Source organism: Palaemon carinicauda, chromosome 30, assembly GCF_036898095.1.
Source record: "Palaemon carinicauda isolate YSFRI2023 chromosome 30, ASM3689809v2, whole genome shotgun sequence".
Classification (NCBI taxonomy): domain Eukaryota; kingdom Metazoa; phylum Arthropoda; class Malacostraca; order Decapoda; family Palaemonidae; genus Palaemon; species Palaemon carinicauda.
Genome location: NC_090754.1, coordinates 68,082,421 through 68,097,420, shown reverse-complemented (window position 1 = coordinate 68,097,420; position 15,000 = coordinate 68,082,421). Strand labels below are relative to the sequence as shown.

Below are 15,000 nucleotides of genomic sequence, written 5' to 3'. Positions count from 1 at the left end.
CTTAGGATATTAAAAAAATGGCATCCTAAGAATATCTGGCAAATTAAATCTGAGAATATTCAAGAAATTACATCCCGAGAATATTTGACAAATCATAACCTGAGAATATCAGACAAATTACTTTATAAGAATGGATTAGGAAATTAACACTCGAATAGTCTTTATGAGAATTTTGCTTTTCTTTCATGAAACCATTTCTTACAAAAGAATGATCTTGTACTGTATATAGATGTGATTGTATGAGTACCCTATCTCCTACATCAATATAAATTTAGCTAAGTCTGTCTAAGAGTTTTACTCTAAATAATTTTCAGAAGAACCAACAACCTCTCCAGTCATGCAACGGATTGGCCAATGGCTGCAAGGACTCCTAGCTAAATTTTGGATCTGGCTGGTAGCAATCATGTTGTTTGTGTTTGGCATTCAGGGGTCAGAAGTGGTCATCTTTAGGATCATGTACATGGTCCTCTTCCTCATCTTTACCATCACTTTTCAGGTGTGACTTGTGTGTCTTTACATATGTAATTCCGACTCATGTTGCTTATTAGTTCCAAGAGACATGACATGGATTGGATTTTTGGCCTGTAAAATTTCTTAAAACTTGCTATCATTTTATGAAAACAAGATTCTTACATTGATAAGCTTCTTTGTGAATTACAATGCTGTAGAGTACAGTAAACTTCTTAATTATTATTTGACAAATTAGACCAACATAAGTTAAATATTTTGTATTTACTATTTTGGGAGAGCAATGCAAAGTTGGAACTGCCATACATACTGACTTTATGTTGAACCAACGTAAAGAGGGTTTTACTGTATTTACAAATGAATTATTCACATTTGGGTGCTGATTTTTAATGGCTAATATGATTATATTTCTGTTTTTAACTTTTCTATGTCCAGAAATTTCTCATATTTACTCATCCCACTTTTCCATTATTATTAAACGTTACCTCTATCAACGCCTAACCTATTTTTTTACCATTCACAGCTGTCTTATTCTGCCTGGCGGAATTTCCTCTACGGGTTCTGGTTAACTGTGATTGTTTATCAGATGTTAGTGCTGGTTCTAACTTATACCTACCAGTTTGACAACTTCCCTGCCTACTGGGAAAATTACACAGGAATTCCAGTAACTCTCCAAAAAGACATGGGCCTTGAGGTAAGTTCTGAGGACTTTATTTTCTGTCAGTTGCATCTCCTTCAAAAGGTTATTTATGTATATTTTTTATTATTTACTTACTGCATTTATCATAAAAGGGATTTTGACAAAGGAAAAATCTATTTCTGGGCGAGGGACCTGTGTCGCCCAGTAAAATGCTCCTTATAGCACCATTTCTAAGGTATAAATACTGCTAGATATACCAGAGAAAAAGTTACTTGGAATGCCAGGAATATACCCAGCTCGCTCACCCTTATAGGGTGTCGGTATATAAACTGGGGTGTGTTGGCACATTAATAAGGAAGGATTCTTAAAGATAACTCTATATTGATTTTATGGTCATTGGGAAGTTGTCATTCTAGTGGTTGTAATAATATCATGCAAATAATTGTATGGAAATTACCAAGCCAGTGTTTAAAGTGAAATTATGGTGATAATAGACGGGAAATTTACCAAGTCAGTGGTTAAAGGGAAATTATCAGACGATTGGCTGTGAGAAAATTATAACACCAAGAGATTTAATGAATTATCATGACAATAGCTACAGGGAGATAAACAGATATGTATATATAAGAAATGTTATACAGCATGTACTGTATAAAAAACTGTTCTGTGCCTGTTTTATATCCTATAAAATGAAAACATTGATTATTGCTTTTATAGATACATCAGCGTAAGAAATAAGATCTTTTATTAAGTTTAATTAGATTTCTATATGGCTGTCTTAGGTATGGTGTTAAAATGTTACAAAGTAACGTTCAGAAGAAGTTCTATCGATGTTTTTCTTCGGGGAGCCCGTTGTCAAGTCAAGTTTTAGGTAACATAGGTCATGAATCATCTGTAATTGTTTTTATAAAGAAATTTTAGATCATTATACTGTATAGTGATAAATTTCAGGGTGGAAAAGAGAGTTTTATTTGTAAATTATGTAGAGGTTACTGAAAAACTGCTTCTAAAATGTAAAATGTATTTGGAGATGGTGGGTAGCTGAGCATTTGATCTCTTCTATTGTACATGTAGACATTCTCCTTAACATCAAGGATCTAAACTACATTATTTACCTTGTCTTGGGATAAAGATTTATCATTTGCCTCAAAGGGTAGAATTTAAGGCAATTTGCTTGAATAAGAATGTAAATTCAGAATTTTCTCGCATACTGGCTGCTTGGTTCAGGTTTGTGGCAAGATACTAAAAATGATAGAAATAATTCTTGTTTCATACCAGCTTTTCTGTGAGTCATTCTGTAATCTAATAAATATTTGTTACTCTTTAAGGTTTATGACACTGGTCGACTTTTCATCAAGCTAATGACGCCAACATTCTTCGTCATTGTAACAATTATCCAGGTGCATTACTTCCATAAAGATTTTCTGGCTTTATCAGATATGGATAAAATGTAAGTACCATTTAATATTTTTCATTACTATATGGGGTTGCTGACATCATGAGACTTTTTATCTTCATTTCTGTTAATAATGTTAAAAAGGTATTTATTAGATGCAAGCGAAAGATATAAACTACTGCATAATGTTTTTAGTTGGGTTATATAGTAAATAAAGTATACCAAGCTCATGTTTAGATAAATAGAATATACTAAACTTTTGTAGGTTATCTTTCATTGTGTAGGAAGCATGAACTAAGGTGTCGCAGTAGACTTAAAGTTTGGAAGTACTGTACCCCCACAGATATTATATTGGCTGAATTTCTGCTTGCAAATATGTGACTTGTTCAAAGTATCATTACGTGCAAATTCATATCTTATTCTAAATACAAAACAGAATATTGGTTCATCATAATTTATTTTGATCATCTTTCTTTTCACTTTGTCACTACAGCCCAGACCAGCCAGCATTGAAGGTTGGGAAAAAACCTGAACCTAAAAAACCTGTCTCAAGTCCTCCTGACTTGCTGGAATCTTGCACTTTGGATGATGTCAAAGGTAAAAGAATATCTTGTGTTACAGTTTCTTGAATGAAATTCATTATTGGGATTATATTGTACTGTAAGCATAGCCTTTCAAGAAAAATTTTCAGTTTAAGTTGGGGCTGTGACTTAATGTTAATGGAGCTCCTTCTCTGGCAGAAAGAATTGGACGATCTAAAGATGAAGACAGTTTAGTGATTTTTTTGCTCTGAACTGTGAACCCTGGAATATGTGACTTTTGGAGGACCACAAGCACAGACTTAATAACTACAAATGCTTAGTAACCTGGACACAGTAAAAACTATACTTCTGTGCATAAATCTTTGTCCAACCAAGAAAGTGATAGAATTTTATTGCTGAATAGAATGTAATGGTGAAAATATCCTTAATCATTCTTTTGCATAGGTCCTGTTTTACATTCCTATTACAGTATTGTTTTTAGCTCAGCTCATTTGATTAAGAACATATTTTTTTTGGTATTTACAGCTTTCTTGGAATTTTATGGCCAGAAGGTATTTGCAAGATTTCAGAAAACTTCAGCTTCTGCCTTGGAATTTGGCTGGAGATTCTTGGAACTTCACATCATGAGAATTGTTCTTGGATCTGTCATTATGCTGGCTTGTTATGACGTGAGTCTAAATTGAATAGATCTTAGTTTTAGTCTATGATGGATTTATTTTACTGTACAACTTAAAAATCCATGCGCTGGAGCAACAGCATTTCTAGGCAGTTTACAAATGCATAAACGAAACCAAGCTATGAAGTAAACAAATTATGAAATTTACTTTTCAGAAATGCATTCGGTTTGTTTCTTCTATAGTTGCACAAAAATTGGTTTATTGAGAAATGCATAATTGAAACCAAGCTCTGAAGTAAACAAAATTAAAAAAACTTACGTGTTTAACATAAAAACACTCGCTGCACGTTTGAATTTCTGAAGTTCCAGAGATTCAACTGTCAGGTTAGGGAGGTTATTCCATAATCTAGTCAGAGTTAGAATAAAACATTTAGAATACTGTGTAGTGTTGAGCCTTATGATGGAGAAGGCAAGACTGTTAGAATTAGATTTTACATTTTTTCTGTTATTTTACTTTTTTCTTTCTAAATTGTTCTCAGTGTGACTAAACTGTACAATATTGCAAAGTTGGATTAAAAGTATCCCTTATACTATTGGTGGCCATTTGATTTAATTTTACTATTGTAATTAAATATATATTTTGTCATTACTGCCAAATGCATTACCTCTCGTGTAATTGTTGAAATAATATGAATAAGTACTATACAGGGGGTCCTCGGGTTACGACGCTGATCCGTTCTTAAGACGCGGTGTAACCCGAATTTCCGTGTAAGTCGGAACACCATAAATATACGTACTGTACTGTACTGTAAAGTATTACTGTATACTGTACTATAATAAAATGTATCAAATGACATAAAAACAATATTAGAAAAAGAGAAAACAATTCCTTACTACATGAATTAAAGTAAATATCAATAAAAAAAGAAAACAATTCCTTACCACATGAATTAAAGTAAATATCAATAAAAAAAAAGAAAACAATTCCTTACCACATGAATTAAAGTAAATATCAATAAAAAAAGAAAACAATTCCTTACCACATGAATTAAAGTAAATATCAATAAAAAAAAAGAAAACAATTCCTTACCACATGAATTAAAGTAAATATCAATAAAAAAAGAAAACAATTCCTTACCACATGAATTAAAGTAAATATCAATAAAAAAAAAGAAAACAATTCCTTACCACATGAATTAAAGTAAATATCAATAAAAAAAAAGAGAACAATTCCTTACCTTATTCCTATGGTTGGCTTGCACACTGGAAGGGATGTTGCAAGGGACGGAGAGACTGGTTTATTGTGGAGAGGAAGGTGCAGAAGATGCTGGAGAAACTGGGGCAGGTGAATCAGGATTCTCTGGAAGTGAGACAGAAGATGCTGGAGAAGCTGGGGCAGGCGAGTCTGGAGGTGAAGAGCCTACAAGAGGTGGTGGAGAAGCTGGAGAAGCAGAGGCAGCTGAGGTTGATGGCAGAGGCTCTGTAGCAATAGAGGCAGCTGAGGTTGATGGTAGAGGCTCTGTTGCAGGCAAATCTGGAGTAGTAGAGGCAGCTGATGTAGAGGGTGCAGTTCTCTCTACTTTCTTAAAATACCGCTCCAGGTTAGACTGGACAGAGAGGATCCTCTTCTCATCCAAAATCTCCTTATAACACTGCAGTAAGTCCATGACACCTCTGGAAACCCTGGTGAACCTGTCCATGTTGGGATCTTGAGCCTCGAAAGTTGCCAATGCTTGTTGTATCTCGGCAAAACCTTTTGACAAGCCCTGCCTTGTGAAAGCCTTAGGGTCTGGGGTGGGGGCTTCTTCCTCTTCCTCTATGATCTGCTTCTCCAGTTGTATCAAGTCCCCAGCTATGTACGTGCGGTTAGGCATGCGCTTCCAGAATAAACCTGTCTCATCCGCATTGAACACCTGATAAGCAGAATAACCCCCCTCCCTAATTATCTCAGCCAACGCTTTAGGAAATTCACTTGCTGCTTTCTCATCCCCACTAGCAGCTTCACCTTGCACTTTAAGATTATGGTAATTGGCCCGAGCCTTAAATCGCATAAACCAACCCCTACTAGCCGAAAACTCTTCACTTTCACTTTCTCCCCCCCTTTCTTTTTTCAACGCTTCAAACAACCTTTTAGCCTTCTCTTGAATAACCATTAAGCTCACTGGAATACGCCGTTGATTTTGATCTTCCAACCAAAGCACTAATAACCTTTCCATTTCGATAATTAAACCACTACGCTATTTCGTTATCACTGTTGCTTTCATTGGAGCAGATCCTTTTACGTGTTCAACAATGCGCTCCTTATCTTTAAGGATAGTAGCCACGGTCGAACGGCTAAGGCCAAGCGATCGGCCAATGTTCGTTGGCGTTTCACCGTTTTTAGACCGCTTAATAATGTCTAATTTCACTTCCATGGTGATGGCCTTCCTTTTCTTCGATGCACTACCATCAGAAGAATCTGCCTTGCGCTTTGGAGCCATAATGAAGGGCAAAAAGTTCAAAAAACCGATCAAACACGTGAGAGAAAGAACAGGCAATCACAACCAAAAATGGCGTATGAGTGGAACTGAGCGACGCCGTCTTCCTCGCCCACAACCACCGCAAAGCGTATTCATCCACCGCGCGCTAGAAACTAGTTCGCAATTGTTTACGTCGCTTACGACGCTAACGGTGTAAGACGGAACGACGCTTAATATTATTTTTATATTTTTATGGGGCGCGTTCGTAACGGCGAAACCGCGTAAGTCGGGACCGTCGTAACCCGAGGACCTACTGTACTGTAATAGGCACTCTATTCATTATTTATTTATCAATTAGGAATCTGAATGTTTTCAACCTAAGTGAAATAGATTTATCTTATTGATATTAAGAACAAGTTGGATATTCAATTTTTAATGCTTGATCTCATTTATGTGTAAGAATGATTTCATATTGATAAGTCTGTATAACAGTGAAAAATAATTCAGCCTTAACCAAAGCAAGTAAATGTACAGTGATATATACAAAAGGATAAGTGATGGAGAAAGAAACAAATGGTGGAAGTCCATCAAAAATTTAAGAATTTGATCACATAGTGTATTTTACTTGAAAAATTTGTTTTTAACTTAATTATCTATGACTAAAAGCTAGCTTAATTGTGAAGGGCATTAAATTTGTGTGTGCATGAATTTTGGAGGAAAGTTTTGAACTCAAAATGCAAAATATTGTCAAAATAAAGTTTCCTTAAATATGTTTTACTTTTCAGGTTTGTGCAATTCATTGGCTATTTGCATTGTTAGCAGCTGTTGCAGTTCCTTGTCCAGAGAGAATTCAGACAGCCATTTGTAGGACGTGTGTTGTTTTTGCATCTCTGCTCCTAATTGTCCGCATGATATATCAGATTGATTATATTGATGCCGAAGGTTGGGCAGCAAACTGTTCGGTAAGTTGGAAATTTTTATAATATTAGAGAAAGTTTCCTCCTCAAGCAAATTTGCTATGTGATGAGAAAACTTAGATTGACTCATGAAATTCAAGATTACCAAACACTTTTCAAAGGAGAAGATTGTTCTCTGTGATATGCCTTTGTGATCAGTATAGAATATTGATATTCAACTGGACCTTTTAAATCATTTGCAACACAGTAAAATCTCCTTATCCCCCACGGTGGTGGAATTTCATGGATAATAGGGGATATAAACTAAAGATATTTCTTTACTTATGATACCCTCTTAAGGAATGTAATCGTACAATACTATAAAAGTAGTGAATGTACTTTACTGTGCTGTAATAATAAGATAATTCAATGGGTTAAAATATTTTACTGTCAATATTTGTATCCCCACCTCTCTCTCTCTTATACTTACTGTATAAGCACTTCAATGTGTTGTACTTTACTAAGCTACTGGGTAAGATAAACAAAAGTACTGTATTGTGTACCATATATTACAGTAGTAATAACATGATGCTATCTTGTATGATGATAATAATAGTAATAATAATGATGAGGATAATAGTAAAGGTCTTTCCTTTTTACTTCTGAACTCTCTTGCCTTCTCTCCCTTCAGCTTCCAAGTGTTGATAATTTTCTTATTAATAAAGTATGTTAATCCAGGGATAAAAATAACAAAGTTGGAATTTAAATGATATTTCTGATAATGTGATAACTTTTATTTGTTAATTAGAAAATTTGCAGTTTTTTTAAGAAAGTACTTTAAAGGTATGATAACATGTTCTTTAAAGGTATTAATTCGCTTTCAAAATTTAACTTTGCAGTCAAATCAAAGTGAAATTTCCTGTTACAGCCAGTTAGCTCGTTAAAGTTAACGCCTTTATGTTAACACGGTCCTTTTTTATTGTCCACGTGATTCTGACTGTGTTTTATTAGACATTGAAAAAATGGATAAGAAGAGCTATTGTAAATTGTTTCTTTTAACAAACAACCAAATCTTTTACTTCACTTACTTGGTTAGTTGGAGAAAGTAGGAAATAGCAGTGGGTTTTATTTAGTAAAGGACTTGGAATCAAATTTATACAAAATTTTTTACTATAAATTTGTATCCTTTTGCATTTAATGAAATGAACACATACAGTATAATGGGAGATACTGAATAAAAGGAAATAAGGATAACTAGGAATAAAAAAGCAATTACAGTAGCAATAATGTGAATTAAGGAAGGGAATAAGGGTATAAGAAATAAACTAGACTTGAATGAAGAGTTAGAATACATGAATAGCAGATATAAAAAAGGGATTTTGACGAAGGAAAAATCTATTTCTGGGGAGAGACCTGTGGCGCCCGGTGAAAAGGAGTCCTTCTAATATACCTTTTCTGATAAAACTTCCAATTATACCAGAGAAAGATAAAAGCATGGAATGCAGAGGTTACTACCCTCGCGCGAGCACCCTGTGGGTGTCGTGTATAAAGCAAAGGCGCGTGAAAGCCACTATTCACAGGCTGTCTTCCATTTAGTTAATTCCTTCGTTAAAGGGATGGGCTGATACAGAGGCACCAGCCAATCTACCAGAGTCCCGCCACCCACGCCCCGACGCGAGCGCCATCTGAACAACATCCTTCTGTATTGGACATGATGGCTTGGAAAGGAAAGGGTGGGATCGTGCAAAAGAATAGGGAAGGGTTTCACCGGGCGCCACAGGTCTCTCCCCAGAAATAGATTTTTTCTTCGTCAAAATCCCTTTTCTGGGTCGACCTGTGGCGGCCGGTGAAAATGTACCAGAAAATGCCTTCCAAGCCCAATAATAATTAGTAATGAGGGGAGAGAAAAAACACCATGTAAGGAGAACCATATATTATATTAAGGTAAGTAAGCATGAATCATAAACTAGTCACAGGACATAGTGAGCGTAAGGCTAAACAAACATGATAACAAGGAAACCTCTGAGTATCAGAGCACAACAAGCAACAAAACTGACATGGCTAAGAATATCCCAACACTAAATTACGGTAAACACATTAAAAGTTAAAATCATCTTAACCTAATGTGTAATAAACTAGGACTAACGAACCACCAAGGAAGCGGTGTCGTGGTGCGAGTGGCGGGTAGGAGGGAGAAGAAAAGAGATGGATGAAAGGAAGAACAAGAGATCACTGGGGAGAGATACGGCTCCCAGCTGCAACCGTTGGGTATTTAAGGGCCTGTAAGTTCTTTAGATAGTGGCGTTTGAAGACCATAGGAGATTTCCAACCCGTGTACTTTTTAAGGTCATCAAAGTCCATATTTTGGAAATAATTGATGGAGGTAGCTACTGACCGTATATCATGAGCATGGGGAAATGATCCCGGATTGGCTTGTTTAATGAAGTATAGGATCTGTTGCCTAATACCCTGTATGGAAATGGTACCTCCTTGTTCTCTGATAAACAAGGGGCCAGACGATCGGGTAGCAGTCTTGGCTAAAAAGGCCCTGAGAGTAGTGACTGGACATAGAGAAGTATCTTGGAGAAGAGGAATAATCTTCCAAGGGGACCACCTATTTTGGAGGTCTTCATTTTTAGCTAGGAACGCCCTGTCTGGAGAAAGAAGTACTTCACCTGAAGGGAGGAAATCTATGTTTTCTGAGTTTCGTGAGAGAGCTGCTAGTTCTGAGATTCTAGCACCCGAGGCCAAAGCTGTTATAAATAAAAGTCTTCCTAAAAAGAGTGATATAGGAGCAGGATTCGTTGTCCGTGTCGGAGGCAAGTTTGAGGACATCATTTAGAGACCAAGAGACCTTTTGTGGGCGTACCGAAGGTCGAAGCCTAGCACATGCTTTTGGAATAGACGAGAAATAAGAATCCGCCAGGTTAATGTTAAACCCAACCAGGAAGAGCTTCTTCAAAGCTGACTTAATGGTGGTTATAGTGCTAGCTGCTAGGCCTTTGTCAAATATGGACCTAAAGGAGGAGATGGCTAAATTAGGATTCATAACCGAATGGTCTGAATTCTTCAAGAAATCGGCTAGTTTCTTAACTGCCGAATTATATTGGCGAATCGTAGAGTCCCTTTTGTCTGATTCTATGAAGAGGACATTATCCGGGTCGATGTTTGCATCCTTACGAGCCGCAAAGTTCATGAAATCCACAAAGTTAGGGTTTTGGCTATCCTTGAGGAATCTGACACAGTCCGAGTTTGGACCACTTGGGTCAGTTTGGGGAATGGGATCCGGAAGGGACGGAGTTTCAACTCGAGGAGGAGAGGAAACCAACTGCTCTTTGGCCAGTGAGGTGCCACTAAAGCCACTGCCCCGTGGAAGGAGCGGAGTTTGTGTAAGACTTTCAGTAGAAGATTCACTGGAGGGAATAAGTAGATCTTCTGCCAATGGTTCCAATCCAGGGTTAATGCATCCATGGCATAAGCCTGAGGGTCCAGGTTCGGGGTCACATAACATGGGAGTTTGTGATTGAGTTGGGTCGCGAATATATCTACCTGGAGACCTGGAACCAGCCTGAGTATCCACCGGAAGGAGTGTATGTCCAGGGACCATTCTGATTCCAGTGGTTTTGTCCTGGATAATGAGTCTGCTATCACATTCTGGACTCCTGCTAGGTGAGTTGCTTACAGGAACCAGTCTTTGTCGGCTGCCAAGGCGAAGATAGTGACCAGGATCTGATTCAGGTTGGGTCACTTGGATTCCCCTCTGTTGAGGCAGTGGACTACTGCTGTGCTGTCTGAGACTACTCTGATGTGGGTCGACCTCGGAGGAGAGATTCTCTTCAGGGTCAAGAACACCGCCATGGCTTCGAGAACATTGATATGGAACTGCTTCATGGCGGGTGACCAAGAGCCCTGAAACATCTGATGTTGGGAGTAACCCCCCCAGAGACGCGTCGGTATGAATTGTCACTTGTGGAGAGGGGAACTGTAGAGGAACCGATTTGGAGAGGTTCCTCCGTTCGGACCATGGTCGTAGTCTCATTTTTAAGACAGAGGGGATCTTCGAGATCTTGTCTCTTAAAGGTATTGTCGCTCTCTTTCTCCAAACTCGATTGATGTCTTTGAGTTCGGCTTTTTCCTGGGCACCAGCCGCCCGTTGAGATACTACCGCTAGAGAGTTATGGGGTCCTTTGACTGGCCAGACAGTACTACATAGGACCCTTCTCTCTGGTTACGGTTCTTTCCCTTTGCCTACACAGACACCAAATAGTTTGGCCTATCCTTTACAGATTCTCCTCTGTCCTCATACACCTGACAACACTGTGATTACTAGACAATTCTTCTTCACCCAAGGTGTTAACTACTGCACTGTAGTTGTTCAGTGGCTACTTTCCTCTTGGTAAGGGTAGAAGAGACTCTTTAGCTATGGTAAGCAGCTCTTCTAGGAGAAGGACACTCCAAAATCAAACCATTGTTCTCTAGTCTTGGGTAGTGCCATAGCCTCTGTACCATGGTCTTACACTGCCTTGGGTTGGAGTTCTCTTGCTTGAGGGTACACTCGGGCACACTTTTCTGTCTAGTTCCTCTTCCTCTTGTTCTCTTAAAGTTTTTATTGTTTAAATAGGAAATATTTATTTGAATATTGTTACTATTCCTAAAATATTTTTTTTTCCTTATTTCCTTATTTCCTTTCCTCACTGGGCTATTTTCCCTGTTGGGGCCCCTGGGCTTATAGCATCCTGCTTTTCCAACTAGGGTTGTAGCTTAGCATTTAATAATAATAATAATAATAATCGGTCAGTGAGGCAAATTGGAGAAGGCCGAGGATTCATTCTAAAGCTCTTCTGGACACCTGTTTGTGTTTGAGAAAGTTCCTGACCTTGGAAGCTATCTCCCTTACCTTCTTGGGAGGAGGGGAGAGCCTGTGCTTTGAAAGGTCCCACCGGATGCCTAACCATTCGAAGTGGCTTGATGGTTGTAGGCGAGACTTTCGGAGATTGACTTGGAAGCCCAGTTTGGCGAGAAAGTGAATTACCTTCGACGTAGCTCTGTTGCATTCCTGGGTCGACTGGGCCCAAATGAGCCAATCGTACAGATAGGCGATGATCTGTATCCCTTGGTTTCTGAGTTGTTCGAGCACCGTCTCCCCCAGTTTCGTGAATATCCTGGGGGCAATGCTGAGAACGAAGGGCATGACTTTGAATGCAAAGGCTTTCTTGCTGAGACGGAAGCCTAGGTAAGGAGAGAAGTTTCGAGCTACTGTACTGGGACATGATAATAGGCGTCGGTAAGATCGATAGAGGTGGTGACGGCCCCACGGGGAAGTAAGGTCCGTACCTGAGAGATAGTCAGCATACGGAACTTGTCGCAAAGGATGTAAGAGTTTAGTTTCGACAAGTCCAGAACTACCCTCAACGCCGACGAGTCTTTCTTCGGGACTGTAAACAGGCGGCCTTGGAATTTCAGGGATCGAACCCGTTTGATCGCTTTCTTCTTGAGTAACTCTGTGGTGTACTCTTCCAGGATGGGAGTGGGTCTCTGGAAGAAGGTCACTGGTGGAGGAGGAGATCCCTGTGACCATTTTCAACCCAAGCCCTTGGATATTATGCTGTGAGCCCATGGACTGAAGGTCCAATGGTCTCGGAAGTGATAAAGTTTCCCTCCTACCGGCATCACATCATTGGGAGGGAGTGAACCTAGGTCCCCTCCCTCCACGGGCACCCTTTGCTTTAGGTCCGCCTCGTTGGCGGAACTGTCCTACCTACGGAGGATTCGTAGCTAGGGTTGTATGCAGGAGAGGACATCCAAGAGGGGTTGGGCCGTGTACCAGGGGGAGCAGTGAGGTAGACTACTTGCTGAGGGGGAGCCGGTTGTTGAGAAGTCGAAGCAGAGGAAGACTGTGGCGACGAGTTACCCCGGACCGTCTTGTAAGGAATAAACCTCTGCTTCTTCTTGAAGAACATCTGTTTCTGGGATTCAATCCTCCTTTTGGCTGAGAGACCTCACCTTACTTGCAAATTTTGGTTTGCCCTCGCCGCGTCCTGAAGAACCTTATCAACTTCGTTCTGAGGGAAGAGGTTCTTACCCCAGCAGGAGGACGCTATCAGCCTGTTCGGTTCATGTCTGATGGAGGCCTCAGACAGAACAAACTTCCTGCAACTAACTCGAGCTGACCAGAAGTCATGGAGGTCTATTTGGTAGGACAGCAGCAGGTTCTTTGTGGCGACTCTGAACAGCGTTTCCTCTGGGTAAACCGACGCTAGGGACTCTATGGAGGTGATGGAGTGGAGGGACCTAGCTAGTCTATTACGGGTCTCGAACTCGGTTTTGAGAAGACTCTCTAGTAATCTGGGGAGCTTCTCAGAGAAAAGAGTAGAGGCACAGTCCGGGTCTAGCTTCCCCACTGTGAAGGTAGAAGACACGTCATCCCAGGTTGCAGAGGTACCCGGAATAAGCAATGAGGTGGGGTCCATCTCCTTGAGAGCCGGCTTGGAAGAGCCTTCCTTGATGGCCTGTATTGTCAGCTCTGTGATTTTGTCTCTGAACGGCACAGAGATGGAGGCCGCTGTCGTAAAAATAGTGTAGGCACCTTTGTGTGGGGTGAGCTTGGAGTTAATATACCCCCACTCTGATAGAGTTCTGGCCCAGATAGCCTGGGCCTGCTCTTTCGGAAATATCACTGTTTCCTTCGGTACCTTGTCCATACGGACCAGTGCATGTTCCTTTAAACGTACGAAGCCATTGAATGGGAATTCTAGCCCCGGGGGTTAGAACTCCAGGTCCTCTAGAGGGCGGGTGCCTATACCCTCCAGAGTTAGGGAACCATCTAAGAATGGGGCATGCAAGGCAAACCGCCAAGGATTGTTTTTATCGAAGGGAGGTAGCTTCGATGCGTCTGGGGCGGAAGGAGGAGGAAGCTGAGTTCCGGAGCGGATCAGAGTAGCCACCATATCCTTAATCTCTGTCATCGCCCCAGACTGATGTTGAATTTGTTCTCTGACGATATCCCTGACCAGTTCGATGGGGAAGACATCGCCCCAGGGTACCTGAAAGCCACCCGTTGGTGGTGTCTTGGATTTGGTAGACTTGGACTTCTTAGGGAGTCGTGGTTTTACGGGGAGCAATATGAATAACAGGAGCTGTCGAGGGTCCCGGGACCGGTGACGTTGATACTGGCAAAGCTGAAGACTTATAAGTGCGAAGTGGCTTCACCTTGGGTCGTACGGGGACAGAGGGATCCCGAGGAGAAGCCTTAGGCTTATCAAAACCGAGAAAGGAAGAGGTAGAAGAAGGAGTAGGAGAGAAAAGGGTTTCCACCAACTCGGCACCACTTACCTGCTCGTCCATGGGTTCTACGTCTATATCTAGATCTGCCATGTCCAGCGGTACGAGGGGTTTGTCCTCCGCGGAAATGGTTGCTCTGACTTCTTCAATTAAGGGGGCAGCAACTTCAGGAGAGACTGCTGCAGTAGTCGAGCCTGGGAAGAAACGGGAGGCCAAGTCTCCATCGAGGAGATAGGGTGCGCCAGACAGGGCATTCCTGCCGAAGCCCTACACCCAAGGACGAAGAGTAGCCCTTGCTGACCGAAGAGAGTCATCATCGGTCTGAAAGATTTGTAGTGATTAGTGATGCAGGAGGGGGGATTGCTCTCCAAAATATACCGTGTATGTCATATTAATGGCCAAATTACTGTCTGCCAAAGATAAATAAGGAACAAAAGGAAAACCCACTTACATCATCGTTCAGTAGTATTGAGGACAACTCGTAACAGAACGAGCACAAATCCGGGAACCAGACCATATACGGGGCTTGTCCCGGTTCCCGGATAAAGGGGATGGCGCAGTGTGCGTGGGACCGAAGAGGTCATACCCAACGGGGTCGTTGAACGAGGCAGGGCATCCTTGGGCAGTACGTACAACGGACCTTCTGTAAAAGAAAGGAGACATAAGTCTTGATGTTCCTTGAAACTCTGGTAAGGGGTTAAA

General features: G+C 40.5%; 1 protein-coding gene across 1 annotated transcript in view; it reads left to right on the top strand.

The window, feature by feature from the left end:
- LOC137623592 (piezo-type mechanosensitive ion channel component-like) overlaps positions 1-15,000 on the top strand; it is a 375,321-nt gene that overhangs the window by 190,824 nt on the left and 169,497 nt on the right. Inside the window, exons 15-20 of the mRNA XM_068354425.1 lie at positions 315-496; positions 992-1,162; positions 2,437-2,558; positions 2,998-3,101; positions 3,572-3,714; positions 6,907-7,083. Of these exons, the coding sequence (XP_068210526.1) occupies positions 315-496; positions 992-1,162; positions 2,437-2,558; positions 2,998-3,101; positions 3,572-3,714; positions 6,907-7,083 (899 nt within the window). The remainder of the gene's footprint in view (positions 1-314; positions 497-991; positions 1,163-2,436; positions 2,559-2,997; positions 3,102-3,571; positions 3,715-6,906; positions 7,084-15,000) is intronic.